Source organism: Phaethon aethereus (assembly GCF_964289735.1).
Source record: "Phaethon aethereus genome assembly, chromosome: Z".
NCBI classification, from domain to species: Eukaryota; Metazoa; Chordata; class Aves; order Phaethontiformes; family Phaethontidae; genus Phaethon; species Phaethon aethereus.
The window spans coordinates 662428-684658 of NC_138577.1; the positions used below are offsets into that span (position 1 = coordinate 662428).

At 51.8% G+C, this 22231-nt stretch overlaps 1 protein-coding gene across 1 annotated transcript; it reads right to left on the bottom strand.

Annotated features, from left to right (window-relative positions):
• Window positions 1-7624: 7624 nt before the first annotated feature.
• LOC309415907 (gastrin-releasing peptide-like) lies at window positions 7625-12579 on the bottom strand (the record flags this gene model as incomplete). Its single annotated transcript, XM_082013623.1, has 3 exons — window positions 7625-7678; window positions 10971-11215; window positions 12432-12579. 3 exons carry the CDS (start codon window positions 12577-12579, stop codon window positions 7625-7627), a joined length of 447 nt encoding a protein of 148 aa, XP_081869749.1.
• Between the last annotated feature and the right edge of the window lie 9652 nt (window positions 12580-22231).

Sequence of the window (22231 nt, forward strand, 5' to 3'; positions counted from 1 at the left end):
ACTCCCTCTTCAGCAGGAGAAACCCACGGGGAAGGCCGGTCCTGGGATGCCCAAGGGACGCCCTCGCCCTGCTCTGGCTCCCACAGACGGCCAGGCAAGGGAGGGCTGTCACTTGCACCAGCCTTTCCCCCACGCCTTGACTTGCTTTGTGTTTTGCGGTCCTTTTAATTCCCTTTTCCACATGCCCTGCAGAGTTAGGGGCCTGATCATAGCTTAGGAAGAAAAATCTCTTCAGCTCTCCCTCCTTGGCTGGACGCTTTAGTTGCAATAAAAGCTGCAGTAGAGCGAAGAGCTGTGTAAGGTGGCTGGGAACCGAGGCCTGCATTACCTGGGGAGGGTTTTCTGGTTTTGCACCATTAAATGGCACAACCTGCAGGAAGGCTGTGCATCATGTTTCTGCACATGAGTGGGCTGCTTGGGCTGGACCCTCCTCTGCCTGTGATGCACAGGGGGGTGGGACAGGCCTGTCTGGGGGCCCTTCTCCCTCCCACTCCAGCAGCAGGACCCTGCCCAAACTGGCGGTGAGCGGTGGAGGCTGGGGGCTGCAGCCCCATGGCAGGGAGTGCGCCCCAGCTGGGGGGGTCCCCACTTGGCAAGGAGGGGCCAGGGCCCTGGCAGTCCATGGGCCAGGCGCAGTGTTCCCACAGCTGCCCTTGGGGGCAGCCCCGGGTTCGGATGGGCTTTCTCTCCCCTCAGAGAAGGGGATCGGCAGGTGCCGCAGGGCCCTGAGCCCCCACAGCCCAGCTGCCTGTGGGGGAGACGGGTGGTAGCTGACAGGTGGTTGGAGCTCTCAGCAGGGGCCCATTGGGTGCGTCCTGCCCAGTGTAGCCGTCCAGTGCAGCCCCTGGAGGCTGGCACAGCGCTGGGTCGTGCTCGGTCCCCTGCCCACCCAGTGCCCGTCGCCAAGCTGCCGAAACTAAAACTGCAGCATCTTTATTTTCCATTATCTCCGTTACTGCCTGTAATGGGGCTGAGAAGCTGTAATGAAACACCCCTTCTCCTCCGCTGGGCACGGGGTGCTCCACACACTCTGGAGGTTGTGGCAATTAATGTTTCTCATTAGGGAAGAGAGAAGGATGCACAAGCGCCCTCATTGTGTCCTGGGGATGATTCAAGGCAGATTGGGAGACCTCTCCTTTCACCATTTCCCACTCGTTGTGGCCAGACAAAGGCTGGCATCTAATTATATTTTCACAATCTGTGCGTATCTTTTAAGAGTCCTGTCAGGAACAACTATGTCAGCTTTGTTCAGCTTCACTTCAGAGAGCTTTTTAACCTTAGACAGCAGTTTCTAAACATCCCTTCACAGCCTTCTCCACAGCAGCCCTCATCTATTGTCTGGAGGGCTTCTTTTACAAATAATAACAGGAATCCCTCTATTTTGAAACGACTTTTCTCCTCTCCTTGGCCTCCCTGCAGATCCAGAGCATATGGTGTGCCCAGGACCCCAGGCTTTCCTTCCCTGGGGTGCAGGGAGGCCCAGTGAGTGGCCCCCAGGGAATTCAGGGGGGATGTTGGGCTCCCGTTGGGCTCTGGACCTGTTGGTGCCACTGCACGTGTCCGTGGTGGTGCGTAGCCTCCCCAGCACACAGCTGTTTGGCTCTTTGCTCCTTGGCAAAGGAAGTGCCGTGCTGTCAGAAAAAGAGAGTGCTGTCGCTGTCAGGACCAGGGAAATAATTTGCTAATTTCTGGTAAGGAGACCTGAGTAAACTTCTGGGGGAAGAGGAGGAGAACAAAAAGCGTGTCACTTCAGTTTTTAAGTCTTATTCCAGCGCTCCTTTTGCAGGTGAGCTTTGTTTGCATCACCAAGGATGCTGGGCTTGCAAGAAGGCATATCTGGTAGCTACGAGAGAAGGACGTCTGTTGGTGTAGTTGCACACCGCGGGCTGCATCAGTCATGCACACAGACTAACAAGTGACTGCACAGGCTCTGCACGCTCTTCCTCCTCAGGGGCAGGAGCAGGAGCAACCCCACTTGCCATTACTTGGCTGCAGTCCAGCTGCGCCTCTGATGCTGAAAACCCTCCTGCATGTGAACACATTTAACTGCTGCCCAAAAGCTCTTACCTGTGCTTATTGCTCATGATTAACAAGCAACTCCCAAGATCTCAGTGGTGCTCCTCCACATTTTGACTCTACCACCCTCCCTGTTGCCTCCAGTTCTTCTGTGTCCTGTAAAGCCACCGGAAAGACCCCCCTGACTTTTTGACCAGCGCTGTAACCAGCACTGACACTTGGTTCCTTGAGGTAGTCGAAGACTAGCAGTAGTGACAGGACAGCAGCAATAGCAGCTGCAGACACATGTTCACTTTTATTAAGCTCCTGATCCAGCACCTGCAAGTAAAAAATGAAAGATTATGTCAAGCTATGGTGATTGCTCTTCTACTAATGTATTAAGCAGGTCTTCTGTTACATGTTGTACATGTGAATCCTGTAATGGATAAACTGTGTGCAGTCATGTTCTTCAAGGAAAGCTATGAGTTTTTTGCTAAAGATAAATATTTTAACTAGCTAAACCTAAGTGGGCACAGACAGGTAAATATTTTTCAAACAAATAAAGGGACAGAGGCATATGCAAACTCATATCTTTCTTGTACCCTGTCTAGTTTTCTGTGTTCCTACACTTTCTTTCAAATTGTCCCATTCCATTTTAAAAGCTCATTTGTTCATTTTGTTGTAAATATCTTCTCCTCCTTAATTGGGTGCTGAGTCTAATAATCCTGCCTCGGCTTGTTAACTGTACAATAGCAGTCAGAGTTAATGACCCATTAGTGATTAATTCCTTAAACAGCATCTAATTGCTCACTGTAAAACCTTTTCTTAAAACTGGATTAAATCATCTAGATCCTTAACCACTTCTTTACTCTAACTTTGCTAAGGCTATTAGCCTGGCCTTTTCTGAGTGATCTATTTCTTTTTTTGCTTAAACTGTATTAGCAAGATAGTATTTTTAGTATCTATATTTGACTTCTTTGCAACATCTGAAGTTCTAAGGAAGAATAATACCAATAAAAGACTGCCAGTGAAAATATTAAGGAATTTACTCCTTTGCAATAAGACAGTCACAGACAGTGAATGTTGTCATGCTAGCCATGGCACACCACCTTTTGGGAGAGGTGGACTTGTAGGACAGGGTTTGCCAGCAGTCGCGGCTGCTCATGGAAGTATGTAGGCTTTGGCGGGTGAAGCTGTAAATGCTTCTTAGAGTTTTCCCACGAATAACTTGGTCTTTGCTCAGTGTCCTGAATGTGGGGCAGTCGTCGAGGGCTGCCCCAAGAGACTCCTGGGAGGGATTGCTTCATGGAGATGAATCCTCGCTCCCCTTCCAGGGACATAGATCCCTGCGCCTGGGGGTACTGCACCTCCCTTCTCAACACAGGGCAAATGACTAGTGAGGAAGGGCAAACCTTGCTGGGAAGGGGAGGCAAGGTACGTTGTGTCTGCCAGCAGCCAAACTGGACCCTCCCATCATCCAACGGGCCTTGGGGAGGGCAGGCAGTATCCGAAGCTGAGGAGCTCTTTCCCCTTTCCTTCCCTGCTGTGTTTCACTTGGTGAACAGGCTGAACTAGGACCCTGGCTGTCCTTGGAAAGCCTTCTAGTTCATTTCCAGGTAAATCTCACATGACCGGTCTGAGCTTTCTGTTTTTTAATTGAGGGGAGGATGGATGGATACACATTTCTTTATATTATGCAGGCCATTAAGTTGTCCACTTTGCATTTGCTTCAAAGTTCTGGAAAAGTAAAATCAAATCACCATCTCTGCATCTGCTTCATCTGTAGCAATGTCTCCACTGGCAAATGAGGTTAATCCTGGGTGATTTCTCATTAAGATGTGAAATGCGGAGAGGTAGACTGTTTTTCATGAGAAGTCTTGCCGTTAGGCCTGGCCGTCTTTGCCCAGCCCAGAAATCCCAGGTTTAACGTACAGCAGTGTTGTGTAAAGTTTTGCACAGGTCATTAGCATGAGCTGTGCAGGAGAGAAGACAATTACTATAAAGCACTTTGAAGATTTCTGAATAATTATGAGGAAAAAGCCATCGTGAAACTCAGTCTCAATGGTACCATTTCTCAGCAGAAAGTGTATTCTAATCTCTCTTCCTTCCCACCCCTGATCAAAATCCTGGCAGTATTCAAGAAAACTAGCAAAGACACCTGACCTATTTAAGCCAAGGGGAGTTTTGACATGGAGTTCAGCTCGGTTGCTTTCCAGTGGCGCAAGACCGGCTCTTTGTCCAGGACTGACGCTCAGTCCCTGCTGGACGGGGTCAGCAGAAGCAGCTACACAGGTTAGAATCCGAGAATACCCCCAGTTGTCGTCCCCTCTGGAGCCGCAGGCCGGCCGTTGTGCTTGCTCCACAGCCACGATGGGTCAGAGCCCATGTGAGATGAAAACGGACAGAGCTCAGTCAGTTTAAATTTCTGTTATGAGCTGTTGGGGTTGGGGGCACTACTGTTCCCTTCCTCTCTCGAGGACCTGTTAATGTCCGCAGGTGAGACGGACAGTTGAAGGATCATCTTTCCCGCTGCCTCGGCTACATCTGACAGGGATTTCAAGTAAGAACATTCAGTTACTTACTACTGAAAGATCTCAAATATCTGTTCAGAGCTCCTGGCTACATATTTCTTTGGTTCAGCCTGTCGGGATGTACTAGGAAGTCCAAATCCAACAGTATTAATTCAAGGGGTTCCCTTCAGCTACAGCGCTTTTGCGGTGGACACTGAGGCTCTCTCTTCTATGCAGTCAGCATCTTCCTGTGTCACTCATGCTGTGGACTATAAACCTTGGGACCTTAGCAACTTCCTTCAGTAGTCTGTCAACCACAGAGTACCCATTTACTAAATCCTATCATAGGAGAAAATGGGGAGATAAACAAAAAAAAGAGAGCAGAAGGAAAAGCTGGTTAGACCAGGACACTGGTCACTGACAACATTACCCGTTTTTCTGGTAGAATGAATATTGTGTCTCCTCTCTCTGAGCATCTCTGTGTTCCGCCAATGCATGATGTGAAAACTGGCTGACATTTGGCAGTCATCCCTCTGTCATATGACGTTTCTGCCCCACTAAGAACTGTGAAATAGCTCTGAAAGGTTTGGTTCTATGTAGAAAAGCAGTTAAAGTCAGGCAAGACATTCAGGAGAGAGTTTAAAGGGAGGCAGCAGAAATTTGGAGGGAGGCAAGAAAATATAAGAATTGAAGCTTTGGCCACTGGTACAGAGGGGAGTGTTGGGGTAAGCAAAGAGGATGGTGTTCCAGCGCCGGTAGGGCAGATACCCCTCCTCTAACTCCATCTTGGCGACGAGGCAGGTGCGGGGTCAGAGACAGGCCTCTGGGCGAATCCAGAACGTCAGCGAGGGGGTGCCAGTTTTAAGCAATGCTTTGAAACACAGGGCTACCCGGGAAGGCTGGCTGGCCAGCGGCCTGCTCCCGCTCACACGCCTGTGCTAGCCACAGCGCGGCTCAAAGCCACGACGGCTTCTGTGGTGGGCGACTCGCGGGCGACCCGCGGCCGTTCGCCGCTTCACGTTTTGTGAGGCACCGGTGATAAACCTGCAGCTCTGCGGCACCATCCCCGTAACACCCCGACCTGTAACACCCTTCTGCTTCACGTGATGCCGTCTCTGTGGGATGGGGGGGCCCGAAACCGAGGCCCGGAGAAACGTGACCCCTGCCAGGGGTGGCGCGGCCGAGTCACCCCGTGCCTCCGGTGCCTTTGAGACCCCTCCGTGTGGCACGAGCCCTCCCCCCCGGCAGGCCCAGCACACGTGACAGAGGCTCTGCAGGAGACCCCCGCTCTCCCGGCTCCAGCGGCCGGGGCCGCTGGCAGCCGCGGCCGCGCGCGCTCGGCGCCCCGCCGCAGTCTGCGCCAAGGCCCCTCCGCGCTCCGGCGCGCGCTCCGGCTTCGGACCCGGCGCCTCCCGCGACCTACGGGGCGCGCGACTCGCGCGCATCCCTGGGCCGAGGGCGCCGCCTGCCGGAGGCGGATGGAGCCCCACGGCGGCGGCCGCGCGCCACGCGCCCCGGCGAGCGGCGCTGCCCGGCGGGGCGGGCCCGGCGCCGCGGGCCTTGAAGCTGCGGCGGACCTCGAGCTCGCCGGGAGCCTCTCGCGCCTCCGCGGCGACCCGCCGGCTCCTCAGAGCACGTGCACGAACGCAGCCGCCCCGTACTGACACGCGCCCTCGACTCACTCATCTCGTCACCTGTTGTCAGGCTGGTCGAGGCTCGAAGGGACCTCTGGAGGTCACCTTGTCCGGTTCCTGCTCAGGCAGGGTCACCTAGCACCCGTCGCCCAGGACTACCTCCAGACGGCTTTTGAGGAGCTCCAGGGATGGAGACTCCACCGCCTCCCGGGGCAACCTGCGCCAGCGCCAGCGTCGCCCTCCCAGCACAGAAGCGTCTCCTGGCGTTCGGCAGGAACGTTCCGTCTTTCAGCTGGCGCCCGTTGCCTCTGGTCCTGTCGCTGGGCACTACGGGAAAGAGCCTGGCCCTCTCCTCTCCATACCCTCCCTGTATCCACACACCTTGGTAAGAGCCCCCTTCCCCAGGCTGAACCCCTGCGACCTTTCCTCGCGGGAGAGACGCTCCAGCCCCTTAATCACATTTTGTGGCCCTTTGTTGCGCTCTCTGCAGTTTGTTCATGACCCTCATGTACTGGGATGCTCAGAATGGGACATGGTACTGCAGGGGTGGCCTCCCCAGTGCTGAGCAGTGTCCTCTCTTTGTCCAGGCCTGCTCCTCCTGCTCTGTGTTGAGCTGCACGTGGACGGATGCTTCTTCTCGTCCTTACAGCCCGGTCTGTCAGTGCTCTCCGTCGAGGAAAGGTCTGGGCCTCTGCCGGTGTGACTGTCCTGTCCAGAAAACTACAGGTGAGCCAGGAGCATCGCTTGGCTGTAATGTGCTGTAGCCCCACAAAAGGTGTCACGAGCTTGTTCTCCTGGGAGGCAACGTTCTTCCTCTAGTCTCATGCGGACACACAATGGTGCTGGACCTGCTCACACATGGTTAGGAGTGTGTGGCGGGAGCATGCTGAGCTGCCACATCACCTCTCAGGCAAACATGGAGGCAGAGCATCTTTTCGCAGCTCTCTGTGCCTGCACTTGGCCCATCGACACCTCGGGCAGGCCGCGTCAGCTTCCCCCTCCTGAAGAAAAATTACAGACCCGGGACCAATGCAAGGAGGAGAGGAGCTTCCGCACAAAATGAATCATTCTGTTGTTTTTGTTACTAGCTGTGGCACAGCCAATTTCCATTTTATTAACTCAAATAAAAGTATAAACTCGGCCTTTTTATTAGTACTATTTATTGCGAATGTTAAAATGTCATGTAGTTTCAAACTAAGAGATGAACTGATTAGATAGGTAAGTCATATAATTCATTGGAAGACCCTTCCGTTGACAATTATATATATCAAAGCCACTCAAGTGAGAAAATGCAACCTTGAAAATGAAAGAGAGAGTTTAGTCATTGCTGAAACATAGAAGAATATGTGTATTTAGATATTTTACACAAAGGAAATCTTGTTTACAGAAAAGAGACCTTGTTGATTATCTGATACAATCAAGTGCTTGTGAAATATAGTCTCTTAGGGAAAGTATTCCATTTCTTCATGACTTAGAGACCTTCTTTCAGCTTGGCGTGCTCTCTTTCACATTCACAACTTGAAGCAGATAGTCCATCATCTAATAAAAGGAGAAAAATGTTATTTATAGAGCAGTCCTGGAAAAAAGTCATTCACTAAGTTAATAAGCCTAATATATATCTGCTCTGTATATTCACGTAACAAACACATTCCTAATAATCTTCCCAAAAGAGACCTCATTTGTCTTGGTTAGCACAATAACCAACTGCCAAAGTACAAGGAAAGTCATTCGCCCAAATAATTCTGTCTGCTATCTCATTTATATAGTGTCTCATTAGTTTTAAAAAGCCAAGTCATAGAAACAATTTAAAGCTTATCTTCCAACTTGCTTCTACAATCAGGCCAGCTTGCACGATCTGATCTTTAACTACTTTAACTGGAATTTCTTAACAGAATAAAGAGCAGGCAAGATCTTCGTGTGCCTGGTATTAACTGAAAACAGAAGAAAATAACTCGGGTGCACTCCCCTAAGCCTAATTCCCAGAACTGTTATGCTCATCTCTTTGGCTTTTTTGACTATGTGCTACAGCACTTCCCCTACTCTGGTGGGTCTTTTAGAAAAAAACAAACAAAAAAAATTTTCTTGAGAGATGTACAGCACAGTGTGAGCATTAGTGGTGAATAATGCACTGAATTACTTTAAGCTAATAAGCAAGACCCTGAATTGAGTTACCTGAAGTACATATCTGTATTTACTTCTGCAGCCTCTAGCTTTGGGGATTTCTGATCTTAAATTTAAATTTCAAATTTTAAATTTAAATCAGCTAAATTTGAAAGAGTCCATGAAGCGGAGTCCTCATAGTACACTTCTTCCCAACACAGCCTGTCTTCACTTATGTTCAGTAGATGGGAACATGGGGCTGCGCACAGGCAGAGATAGCCTCCTCGTGGTTAGCATCTCTGCAAGTGCATACTCAGTCTCTGAGAATTGCAGCCGCCCCGACGGCAATACAGTCTTGGGACAGCTATTCCATCAGCTGACAGTAGGGTTCATGGTTTATCTTTGTTCGGTCACAACTGCATACCTCAATCCAACAGGCCATTTCACAGTGAACAGTGACCCACTGTAAATATGGTGTCTGGCTCCTCCTAGAATTAGTTTCTATTTCGAACTCAAATACAACATGGCTGGAAAAGTATTTAATGCCAAGTACAAACTTATCATCATCGTCGTCAGTTTACTCTACCTGGCCATCTTCCACCAAGGTGGGTAGCTACATTCATCATTCCTGTACATGGACACCTTCGTTAGCTGTGGTACAGCAGCACCTTAAATGAAGGTGACGTCTAACCAAAGTTTGTGCAACATGGAACCCCTCACATCCACAAAAATCTAAAGAATCAAAATCCAAAGGTCATTTATGCTCTTGTACACACGTGACTGAATCTCATACCTATACCAGAGTTCCACCTTTATAAACAAACAAGGCCTCCTATATTAAAAAAAACCCAATTATTATTTAAATGTTTAGGAAACTATCACAATCCTCAGAAAAGTAAAGCATATTCCTTTTGATCTTCAGGTCGTCTTCATTTGGAAGGCAGATTTCAAAAAGATACATAGCTTAGCTTGCAGGTGCTAGGCTTTTACTTTCTGAAGTAAAAGGAAAAATCTTTTCTAGGCTGCATACAATCAGGTATTTGAGTCCAACATTAGGAAAGCACAGGTTACATACTACTTTGATGATTATGTTTTACTTCAAGATGGAGACAAAGTATCTGTTGAATGCTGGAAATCAAGGGTTCTATGGCAAAATGAGGTTCTGTGAGTTGTCATGTATCTTAGTCACATGGAAGACATGATTTTTTTACTTATCGTTGGATAAATCTGGATATTTAAGGCAACAATCTTATTATTCCACATATATGTTCAGTGTTGGACCACAAAAATGTGGATATTAATTTAGGGTAAAAGAACACACATACGGATATGAGTCAACTTACTGGAGGCAATTTTCAGCCTTTATAAGTATGATTTATTACCAGATACTTTTTAGAAGTCAAAATATTTCCCTGTTTACATAACAAAATGGAATTTGTTCATCTAATTTGATTGCAAAGCTGCACACTGCAGAGCTGAAGACGAGACAAATAGTTTCCTTTTTAGATAATATTAATCACAGCTCTTATAAGCCATAGCCAAAAAGAAACCTATGGACAGCGTTCATATCAGTCGTGTAAGAGACTTAAATCATGGCTTAATTCAATGGGTAAATTTTTACCTCTAAGCAAGTCAAAACTGAAGTATTCACTGACTTCACTGCACCTGGATTTCAGGAGGGAGGCTGGGCTGAAGTTAGCCCAAGAATATTAACTACATCGTATTACAGTAGAATATGGAAAGAAAAAAAAAAAATCTTCCCATTAATGTCTTCAGGGTGTATTGATCTTTTTGTTCTGTTTCAATGTCACCCAAAAGAATTCTGCAGCTGTATCACCGTTACTGTACCTGATGCATTATAAAGAAAGGAGTTTCCTAGTAAATTCTGCAGTTTACATTATGTCATTTAGACCCTGATTACTTTCTGTAAAACCTCACTGATCTCCTTCCGAGTGTATTTTACAGGATTTTCCAAAAGAATAGGGGTGAATCTGTTCCAAAGTCTTGTTATCTTGTGAAATAGTGCTAATAAGTACACCAACCTGAGAGAAGAAGAGGTGAGTCCTAGGCACACATTATAGCTTATCAGTAGCCACAGACTCATTTCGCAGGACCACAAATGGCCACAGCAGTGGCCAGCACCATCAGCTGGGGGAAAAGACTTGCACGAGACAAAGACCGAGCTGGCAAGAGAAGAAACTGTCCAACCCAGTTGCTCAAGCCACTGATGGGCAGTGCCTCATAAGCCAGACCAGAGAGCGACAGCCAGAACAGTGGCCGAGGAAGACTGGCAGTGTGATGTGGCTTTACACACAACACCTTTTGCCTTCTTCCCGCCCTCTGTATTTTTCGTACTAGCTTTTTTTTCACACTGGCTGTTTTTCACACTAGCTTGCTTGTGCTGAGTAAATACAGAACTTGGTGCTGATGCGCTCGTCTGAGCATGCAGGGCTAGAAAAGAAAAGAATGGAATGACCAAGCAACTTCAGGGGAATCCAGACACTAAAATCTGCTTAACGCTTGCTGAATTTATGCCCAGTACCAAATTAGTTCATAAAAAATAGAATCTGTGAGTGACGATCTGTAATCAAGAGTAGAGTCTTACCTTACTGAAGGACTAGTGCACGAAATGCATTTCTGCTACTTTTCTGGGCAACCACTAGTCAGAAGCAGCTGATACGCTACTGTAAAATGAAATCTGAATATGTGGAGTAGTTTTTGTCTTACTTACGTCTTTCCAACTGCTATTGTCATCTGTCTCCCAGGTGTTCCTGGTATCCCAGGGAAGCCCTCCTTTTAAAAAGAGAGCACTTTTATTTTCATTCCCTTCCAGCAGCCGTAGCAAATATTTTGAGATTTCTTCCCACTGCAGATAGTCTTCCAGCTGCTTGGTATTTTCAGCTGAAAATGGGGTCTTGTTTTCTTCTTCATAAACATAAGGAAACTCTCCAGTGCTCTTCTTCCCCATTAAATGTCCTGTAACAACAATGACAGTAGCATGAAATGAAGCAAAACAGGTATAGATTTTAGTGTTCAAACATCAGCTGGAAGTTGTTATTGACTAAACGGTATGGAGGGAAGGGAAGGGACAGGCTCAGATGATGTCGAAGTTGAAGCACAACTGGGACTGGAGATTTTGGAAAAAAATAGTGCCACACTATTAATTTTCTTTGTCTCTTACGCTACGTTGTCAGAGAAAACGCTGCTGCTAAGGGTGCAGAGATAACGAATTATTATAATTTTGCCTGGAGCTAGGGAGAGGCACCTGGTACGCTGGAATAAGCAAGTGGATGGAGAAGCTGTGGCTTTTACACTTTCCCCGCCTTGAGATGGGATGTGGGAACTATAGCGTAAGCCCATGTTCCAGGGCCCTCCCAGGACCTAAACTGGATGCGCTTTTGATATACCACGCTTTGCTGTCATCAAAATGAAATCATAGTTGGCTTTAGGCTGCGAAGGAGGCTGCTGACGAGGGGAGGGGGAGAGAGCACCGGAGCAGCCTCCCCCAGGCTGAGCGCCCCAGGGCCCGGCTGGGACCAGGGCTCCCTGCCGTGCTGGCCGCGCCGAGGGTGCTGGGGAGCTCGTGAGTCCCGCCCAGCTGCCTTCGGGCGTGGGTCTGGTTCCCCGCATCTGTGAAGAAAGGCAGCGGTAGGAAACACAACTGCCGCGTAAACATGGCAAAGATAGCGGGGAACCCCGCGCTACCCCGCACACTCGGCCCCGCACAAGCGCGGGGTGCTGTCCGGGCCGCGGCAGCGCTCGTCGGGGACGCGCTCGGGGCGCGCCGCCGCCGGCAGGACGAGACCCGGCGCCTGTGCGAGCCGGAGGGACTGGGGCTGCAGCGGCCGCTCCTCCTCTCCGCGGCCCCCCGCCCCCGTCCCGGCACCGAGGCCGCTGGCGGCAGCAGCCCGCCGCGGCGCCGGCGGGGCAGGTCGGGTGGGACGCCGGGCTGTGGCAACCCTGCCCTCCCGGCCGAGGCCGCCGAGCCGCTGCGGCGGCGTGCCGCCACCCCCGGAGGCGCGGAGAGCCGCCGCGGGAGCGGCCGAGCGCCGTCGGGGCGGCGCGGCGCCGGGCGGGGCGAGGCGCGGACGGGGGCCGGGCGCAGGGTCGGGCCGGGCCGGCGGCGCGGCCAGCCGGGGTGGGGAGGGGGCGGGCGGGCTGCCGGGCAGCGGCGGGCGGGACGGAGACTTACCCACAGCCCAGTGGCTGCCGCGGGGGTAGATCTTGGTGAGCCCGGGGGAGCCGCCGGGCTGCAGCGGGGCCGCGCCACCCTGCGCCGCCAGCAGCGCCAGCGCCAGCAGCGGCAGAGCGCCGGGCCGCCGCGGGCCGCCGCCGCCCATCGTGCCGCTGCCGGGGCTGCCGCCGAGCCGCCCTCCGCTGCGGGCCGGCTCCGGCTCCGTCTGGGCGAAGCGCTGCCGCCGCCGCCGCCGCCGCTCCCCATTTATACGGAGCCGGGACCGGGCGCGAGCGGAGCTCCCGCGCCTGGCGCCTCCTCACGGGGCCGGGGCTGCGGCCGCCCCCGGCCCCCCGTGCCTCCGTCCTGCCTCCGGCGGGGGCGGGGGCCGCAGCCGGCAGCCTCGGCCCCCCGCCCGCCTCCCCGCCCCGTCGGGCTCCCGGGAGGGGGGGCGGCCGCGGGGCTCAGCCTTCGGCGGCGCAGAGCCGCCCTACCCCGTCGCCGCGGGAGCCCCGGGGCCGGCACCCGCTCGACGGTCCTGTCCTGGGCCCCCTCCGCGCCCCTGGCCCCGCCCGCGCTGAGCGTGTTGGGCTGGTGCCCGTGTCCACCCGCGGCTGTGGCGGGCCGCGGGCCGTCGGTCCCCGGACGAGGGGTCCCCCGGAGAGACCGGCCAGCATTTCCCCTGGGGTTATTTTCTCGATTACGTTCGAAAAACGGACGCGGCGCGGCAGTTTGTTGCCCCTCACCCCCCGTCTCTCCGGCCGTCTGGCGCTCTGCGGCGGCACCGCAGCTGGCACCGCAGAGGCGCGGGTGGCGCGGGGTGGCCCTGCTGCGGCAGCGAGCGGGTTGGGGCTCTGACAAGTGCGGAGGAGACGGGTGCGGGAATGCCGACGGCTCTGTGCGGGTTTAGCCGCAGCCGCGTGAGGCTGCGTGCATACGCGGGAGCTTGACTTGGCAAAAAAGGGTTTTCACGCGGCTGCCACGGAGCGCTGGACCCGGGAGCCGCCGTGGCTCAGCTCCGTTTCTGTTACAGGAGCTACTTTCCTGAAGAAAAAGTTCCTGTTAAAATGAGTCTATCTTCTTGTGCTGGTCTTGGCTGGGATAGAGTCAATAGGGCAGGGGGGAAAAAAGAATGATAATGCTAATAATAATGATAAAAGAATATACAAAACAAGTGATGCGCAGCACAATTGCTGACCGATGCCCAGTTAGTTCCTGAGCCGCGGCTCCTCCCGGGCCACGACACTTTACAAAAAGCATGAAAGTGTTCACAGAAGTGGCGTGCTGCGTTGGACTAAAATGACCAAACAGGCTGAAAAATTTTTACAAGAGCTTATGGCAAAAAACATGCTTCAGCATTTTTTAAGTGGGAGGAATGGCTGTAAAATGACCAAACTCAAAACAAAACGTCACTTGAAGCTCAGTGAAATGGAAGAACTTGTGCAAAGAGTTTCTTTCCAGTATCACATAAATTTACTGTCACAGGTGACAGTGATGTGACTCACAGATTTAGAGGACTTTCTTCTTTCCTTGCACAGAGACCCTGTGAACTTCTCAGCACTCTAAGGCACCTGGAACTGGCCAACTTTGTAATAGCTAACGGATGAAAAGATTTCCGTCCTGAAGAGGCAGTGCAGAGGAAAGGATGAAGATGAATCACTGAAGGAGACAATATATGGCTGTAAAGGCTGTGAGGAAGTGGAATGCTTAAGTGCATAGTCGACTTCAGGCGTGTAAGTAGTTTCACTGAAGTGAAGGTGGATGAGTAGCAGCGGGACGCAGAGTCCTGATGTGCGGTCTGGCCCAGAGAACAGCAGAGGCAGGGGTGAAGTCATGTGGAATTGGGACAGTTTATGTGATGATTGTGCTTTCTAGAGAACTGTGTGGGGAAGCAGGATACACAGTTAACAGAGCTGACTGTGAGGGACTTGCCAGATCCTTTGGCTAACCCTGCACGACTGGAATTGAACTATACCCAGTGGAAACCACCACGGGTGTGAATTAGCATAATCACTGAGCAAAGTAGCTAGTGCAATCGTTTTTGAAGTCAATTGTCTACCCTGCTGTACGAGCTGAATTGTTCCCTTGTTTAGCCTTAGTTTATTGCGTCGTCTTTTACTGATTAATGTGATTCATTCTTTTATTTTGGTTATTAATTATGCATTCTTGTTTAATTTGCAGTAGTATTCTCATGCCTCAATCATGAGTTTCACTGTGCAGCCTGCAGTACAGCTACAGAAAACATGTGCTCTGCGCTGAGTGACAGCTGATCAAATACCATATTTCCATCTGTGGGAAATTCTAATTGTTCACTGCAATTCAAGACAGGAAATGGAAAATCCAGGGAAACGTCCATTTTCAGAAAAAAACCCAAAAAACAAAGCAAAGTATTTGGCTTTCCTAAGCTGCAGCGGCTGTCCTGGAAGCCCTCTGACGGCCCTTGCCTCCCCAGGCTGTTGTGCTGGCCCTACCTGTGCCCGGGGCCCTCGCCCTGGGCGCAGCCGCCAGCCCACCCTGCGGCCCCCGGGAGGGCGGCGCGCAGCGCAGCGCGGCCTCCGCACAGCGGGGCTGCCCGCGCCCCTTACTTCAGCCCTGCTCGCTCCGGCAGCCGCCGACACGGGTTCCCCCAGGGCCCGCTCTACCAGCCAGCTGAGCCGAGGGGAAGCCATCAGCAGGTCTCCTCCCTGAAACGACCACGTTTGCACAAACTACCCTAGGAAGTCAGGTCTCTCCTAGCGCTACGTTCGCCACCGTACTTCTGTTACTGTCGACGGTTTCTGGTGGTTTTGCTTCCATCGCTTTACGTAGGGCTTACTGAGGATTAACAACATAAAACAATACTGAAACCTCCTGGCCAATAAGTCACCTATAGCTGCGTGTAACACCCGTGCTGTTAGTAAGCTTTGGCTAGTAACGCCAAACCACGAATTCTTACTCAGTTCCTTGTTGCCAGTAGTCCTAAGTCTCTTTTACCACAAAGACTATGCAAACAAATAAACCTTTCTCATATTTTGTATATACACTACATCTTCATACATTTCATGTGTTAAAGGCTATACCTTCACATTAAATCTCATTTTGCACCGCCTTGAGCTGCTGTGATTTGAGATTGTTCCTTATACGCTCCCATTTTTGTACCCTGTATTATGGACTTAATGAAAGTTCAAATTAGTTTGCCCTTTAGGTGATTAAAGTTACAGTGAAAAATACTGACTTAGAAAGTTGATAAAATTCGGGTTTGAATTTTCTTTTTAATCAGGATTAGCTGTTTGAGCGGTGAGATATTTTTGCCAAGAAAAACACATTTTCAGGGTTTTATCATAAAACAAATACAAAAATCTGTTTAACTCCTCCAAACAATCAAACTGGGTTATTTGAAGCAAGCCACTAACAAAAACTGCGTTTGAGGATTTTATGTTTTTCTGGAAAAGGAAAAAAATAATTTTCTCAAACTAAAGCAACCCTACAGGTGTAGGGCTGATAAAACCTTTATTTCTTAAAGAAGAAAGCCGATAACATAAATTGTGTTTGAATATCAAGAAACAGCCCTCTCCATTTTAAAATACCTTTCTACTTTTCGTATATCCCAGGGCTAAGTGAACAACTGTTGCACTCCATGGCAGGAAAACATTAATGAGTTTTAAATGCTATTACCACAATAACAGTTTTTAATTTGCTTCCTTTTCATTTTAGACAGCTGTGATTGTTCTATCAGCAAGGCAGATTTTATGGAAATAAACAGGGATAAAAGAAATGGTGTGCCTTTCATCATTTTCTTTGTAGTGATACTGACGTTAGAGACAGCTATAATGTATGTACAGAACAAACAATGGTTCGAGCATATCAGGAAGGTAATAACAGGGCACAATCACGAAGGAATACTTGGTAAATGTTGAAGATACTGAATTGACTAATCTCCAGCACTTCGAACCTGCAGTCAGGGCAGGCATTCTGCAAACAACCTGAGAACTGACTCTCTGCCCTAACAGTTCCCTGAAGACATTTTTCAGGAAAGAGCTCCACAACTTTACAGAGGCTGAACAATATTAAATCATAAACATTTATTTAATAAAGCGCAGTTTAAGGTATTTGATACTGTTTGTGCTGCGTTTTAGGAAGGTCTAGACCTAGACAGTTGGAGCGTAACTAAAGCGGTTGCTTATTGCACATTCAGCGAACGTCCGTGTGCTGCATTAGCCACCACACGTTTTGGGTTTGTGATTTTTGTGGTGGAGGGGTTCAACATTTTGAGAATTCAAATGGCAAGCATTTATGTTTCTGGACTCTCGGGAACTGTTGCTGGCCGGACAGGGGCAGTCCCAGCTGAGCCTTCCCGAGCAGACAAAATGCTTCAAGCAGCGCTGCTGCCTTCATGGTGCCGGGGAGCACAGGGCGTGGGGATGCCCACGGCAGGCACAGAGCTTGTGTCCTGCTGCCGGCACCTCAGGGCAGGGAGAGGTCGTCTTCACAGCGCCATAGATGGACAGAGTGGTTCAGGTTGGAAGGGACCTTTCAGGGCCATCTGGTCCAACCCCCTGCCATAAGCAGGGACATCTTCAACTGAATCAGGGTGCTCAGAGCCCCGTCCAGCCTGACTGGGATGTTTCCAGCGATGGGGCATCGACCACCTCTCTGTGCAACCTGGGCCAGGGGTTCACCACACTCGTTAAACGTTTCTTCCTTATGTTCAATCTAAATCTGCCCTCTTTCAGTTTAAAACCATCACCCCTTGTCCTGTTACTCCAGGCCTTGGTCAAAAATCTTAGTCTCTCTCCTCAGCCCCTCTCAGCCCTGGCAGCTGCAGGAAGGTCTCCCTGGAGCCTTCTCTGCTCCAGGCTGAGCCCCCCCAGCTCTCCCAGCCTGTCCTCCCGGCAGAGCTGTTCCAGCCCTCGGAGCGTTGCTGGGGCCTCCTCTGGCCCCGCTCCAGCAGGTCCGTGTCTCTCCTGTGCCGAGGGCTCCAGAGCTGGACGCAGCACTGCAGGGGGGTCTCCCCAGAGCGGGGCAGAGGGGCAGAATCCCCTCCCTCGCCCTGCTGGCCACGCGGCTTTGGGTGCAGCCCAGGACACAGTTGGCTTCTGGGGTCACATTGCCGGCTCATGTCCGCACGTTCTGCGCCCTGGTGCACAGAGCGTGCCGTGGGCTCGCTCAGCCCATCAGACAACGTGCCCCAGGCTTGAGCCACGGCTGCGAGTGTGCGATACTTGCATTTTTGCCCTTTCTTTTCCCCCGGTTTTGAGCACTCATTAGAAGTGGGCTCTGTCAGGCTTCCATGGGAGAGCCGTACGTGGCGGGGGCCGCTCCTCACCTAGGGTGGGAGCATAGCCACAGCCCCATGGGCCTGGCGGCCACAGCTCCTACTGCGGGGACCGCTCCTGCTGCCATCCCCCCGGAGCAGGCTGCAAATGACAGGCCGGGCTGCCTGCCCTCGGAGACACGGGCCGGGCTGCCTGCCCTCAGAGACACGGGCCAGGCTGCCTGTCCTCGGAGACACGGGCAGGGCTGCCAGTCCTCAGAGACACGGGCAGGGCTGCCCCTCTGGGCCTGGGCCCACAGCCAGCAGCGTTTGGCGGCTCCAGAGCCTAGAGAGACACAGCACGGGCCGGGGCGGCTGGCGGAGCTGCCCCTCTCCCAGACGCTGCCGCGGGCACCCCAAAGGCTGAACGCGACTCTGCTGCTGCTGCGCGAGCGAGCGAGCAGCTCGCTTGCAAGGCAAGAGCAACGAAGAACTACTTGCTTGCACTGATCGCTCTTTCAGAGGCAACCGTAAGCGGTTTGGCCAATCGCCATTGTGGAGAACGGTGTCTGTATCCCTTAGTTTCAGCATTTGGGGAAATAGGGTGTAACAGGCACATCCCAAGCGGCCAGAGCAGACGCAGTTGCTCTAGTTGCATTTCATGATTATTTTTTCACACTCGCATCCCTGCTCTGAAATACGGACTTCTTAGTCTTTCTCCTCAGCCCCTCTCAGCCCTGGCAGCTGCAGGAAGGTCCCCCCGGAGCCTTCTCTGCTCCAGGCTGAGCCCCCCCAGCTCTCCCAGCCTGTCCTCCCAGCAGAGCTGTTCCAGCCCTCGGAGCGTTGCTGGGGCCTCCTCTGGCCCTGCTCCAGCAGACGCCCCGGCCTGGACACGCACGTGGATCGGAGCGGTTGCTGTCCGGAAACAGTTTATCTGAGGGTGGTCGGAGCGGTGCCCTGCACAGTGCCGCCTTCCCCGGGGGGCGATTCCAGGCTCCGCGCTGGCTTCTCTGGAGACATGAGGCAGTGGCGTGAAGATCTCCGGTGAGCCACGGTTTCTGCCAAAAGCCCTCGGTGCAGGGAAGGGCTCGGGGCGCGGGGAGAGCGTGGGGTTCACAGTAAGGGGGCAGGGCTCGTTTTCGCTGGACGGTCTGAGCCGTTTCAGCAGGATTTCTGCACAAGCCGGGGCTGGGAGAGCGCAGCAACCAGCACGTCACGACTCTGCCTATTTGTTAGTTTGCAACAAAGCCTATAGGAAAAAAAGCACCAGGGAAATTTAAAACGACAAGTTTTGCTCCCCAGATGTCAGCTTTCTTCCATGTATAGCTGCTGCTGGATTTACAAATACCACGTGTTGGAGAAAACAGAGCTGAGGAACCTGCATGACACAAGTCCAGGGAGCAGAGAGACAACCAGCAGGACAAGTGCAGGTGACAGAAAGGACAGGCATTAGCAAACTGCAAGGCTACCAGGTGGCCCCAGGCTCCCACCGCAAGGAGCGAAGCGGGAAAAGAGCACGGCATCGAGCCGCTGGCGGAAAGGTCGCTGTCCCTCGGAGGCCCTTGGGCCGTGGTCCCACCCCGCGGGGAGTGCTGAGCCGGCCGGGAAGGTGAGCCAGGGCTTCAGGCAGCCCTGGGGCAGAGCCGCGCCGTGCATCCTTCCCGGAGAGCAACAAAAGCCCCAGTTGGCCTCCTCGCCTTCTCCCTCCGCGCCTCTCGCGCCCCAGCCTGCGGCGGGCTCGCCGAGGGCTGGAGCACCGGCACCCGCGCCCCGTGCCCAGGCCCGCTTGCAGCCAGATTTTTCACACACACCTTTCAGTTTAGTTCTAGCGAACGTGGTCATGAGCGCTGGAAAGGGATCTCCTAACGTGATGGCAAAAGGAGCAAAGCTGCGTCCACAGCTGCTGTACTTGTAAAACTCAAATCCAGACAGAGGTCCAAATTTCAAACAGCTTCAAAATTCAGGTGGTGGTCATGTCCACATCAGATGTCCATACACCTATATATAGATACAGACTATATATAGCATACATGTATATAGTTCCTGCTGATAGCATGTTCACACACAAATGATAGGGAAGTAGAGTTGGTTCTGTATACAAAAGCATAAATGATGACAGGAGAGATGGAATATACTTATTTATGCCAAGCTGTGTAGCAGAGAAACATACTGAATTTTCGTCAAAGTGGGTGGCTTACGTTTTGTTTGCTTTTGGCCCCTAAGGTGTTCAAAGAAACACTGATAAAATCCATGCACGCAGAGGAAAATGTCCTTTTCGTCGCTGTTGCTCACTATCTTGATTAAACGCAGAGAGAAACGACTTGCTAACGAGGCTTAAACTGGAGTTATCCCTCCAGTTACTCCATGTACTCATCTTATCTCTACCAACGCAGGCGGCATCTCAACCCGAACGTCTGGCAGCCGGGGCTCGGAGGCCGCCAGCGCTGCCCTGCCAGCAGGCTGAGGAGCCCGCGGGCACCCAGCAAGCGGTGCTGGGGCTCCCTGCACGCCCGCAGCCTGTGCGACCCCGACATCGAACACCGAAGCGCTGGGAAGGGAGAAGCAGAGGAGAGCGAATAAAGCCAGGCTACCGCTCAGCGCCCTCCTGGACCATGTCAGCGTTGGCGGCCGTGGGGAGCAGACCCTGCCCTCGCTCCGAGGGTTTGCGCTGGTGCCCAGTCCTCACTCATGGCCTCAGCCCGGGGGTCCCCATGATGCCCGCAGCCCCCGTCTGCACGCGCGGAGCCGGCACGGCCACGCAGAGGCCATTTTTAGCCCAGCTGTGAAAAGGCAGCTAGCCAGAAAGAATCCCAAACAGCTTCAGTCCAAGTCTGAGCTTCTCCTACCCCCAGGTGCTCCATTAAAAACATACCGCCTGGGCCTGCAGCATCTTGATCTTCCTCAAAAAGAAAAAAAAATCATCCAGCCGCCTTGCTAGGTTGGAGGCATTGCTTTAAAATGCTCTTTTCTTTCCTCCGGTGCCACAGTGCAGTGGTTCACACCAATAGCCAAGCTAGCCTTTCTTCCCAGGGAGTATTGATGTCCAAGCAGCATATGAGCCAAGGTGAACTGATTACTACAGCTCCATGGATCACTGGAGCACTCTGCCTCTGTTAGTAAGTCGGCAGATCCGCTGATTGTATCCTTGTTCTGTCCTGACTGCAAAGGGAAGATGCAGCCTAGGAGCAGAGCAGGCAACTGAAGGAGTTGTATTTGTGACGAGGGAAAGCACCTTGATGCATCAGATACGTAGGATCTTAACCCACTTATTTTTATTAGTCAGCCCCATCTATAACCTGCTGAAACATATGCACAAGCAGTTTGTCCCTTACCTCTGAAGTGTATGTAAAATTCCGCTTGAATCACAAGGAGCAGCGATATACACAAATTCAATTTGGGGCTGGCTTGTGCCCTTGCTGATAATTATTTTAGAGGTGAGAAACAGATGAATGGGATGGAATAGGAGAGCTGGACGAACAATGCAGCTGGAAGGGACCTACAATGATCCAACTGCCTGACCGCTTCAGGGCTGACCAAAAGTTAAAGCATGTTACTAAGGGCATTGTCCAAACGCCTCTTAAACACTGACAGGCTTGGGGCATCGACCACCTCTCTAGGAAGCCCGTTCCAGGGCTTGACCACCCTCTCAGTAAAGAAATGCTTCCTCACGTCCAGTCTGAACCTTCCCTGACACAACTCTGAGACATTTCCAACAGTCCTATCACTGGATCTCGGGGAGAAGAGCTCAGCACCTCCTTCTCCACGTCTCCTCCTCAGGGAGCTGCAGGCAGCCATGAGGTTGTCCCGCAGCCTCCTTTTCTCCAGGCGAGACAAACCCAGCGTCCTCAGCCTCCCCTCGCAGGACATGTCTTCCAGCCCTGTCACCAGCTTGGCTGCCCTCCTGCAGAAGCATTCGAGTACCTTCACAGCCTTCTTAAATTTTAAACAAAGTTACATGTTACAGTTGGGAAAACCTAACAGCCCACTGTTCCCAAAGGCTAAACCATTCCTCCTCTTCGCCTCTATCTTGCTCCTGGTTTTTTTGCTGAGCCTGCTCAACTCGCACCCTGGCAGAGCGCTGCTAACTTCTCTCTGGGTTCACAGGTTGCACTGGCTCCGTTGAACATGAGAGCTCACGCAAACAGAGGTGTGTCACCATCTTGCCTGCAGCAGGAGGCTCCTCTGGTCTTGGACACCGGAGCCGATGGGCAAGTTCAGCTGCAGCGTGCAAATTCACCTGCAAACTTGTTCTCCGCGAGACTATCGGGAAAAGCTGGTAACATTCAGTTACAAACATATCAAACTGCTTTCTCTCCACTGCAAACACTGCAGTTTAGCAGACATTAAATCATTCAAGCATTGTACAGTGCGATTTACTCGCAGCAGAAAGAAAACATTCTCCTGATACACATTTCACCATCGAAGCTCATTTATCACTGCCTGAGAATCAAAAGACTCTGTACTGTCATCTAGCAGAAGGAAAGGGTTTATACCAGAAATTTGTATTTTGGGCAAAACTTTTGGCACTCCCTCCCTCCCTGACTTCTGCTCTAAGGAAATTAATAAGCAGCACTATCTAACTAGA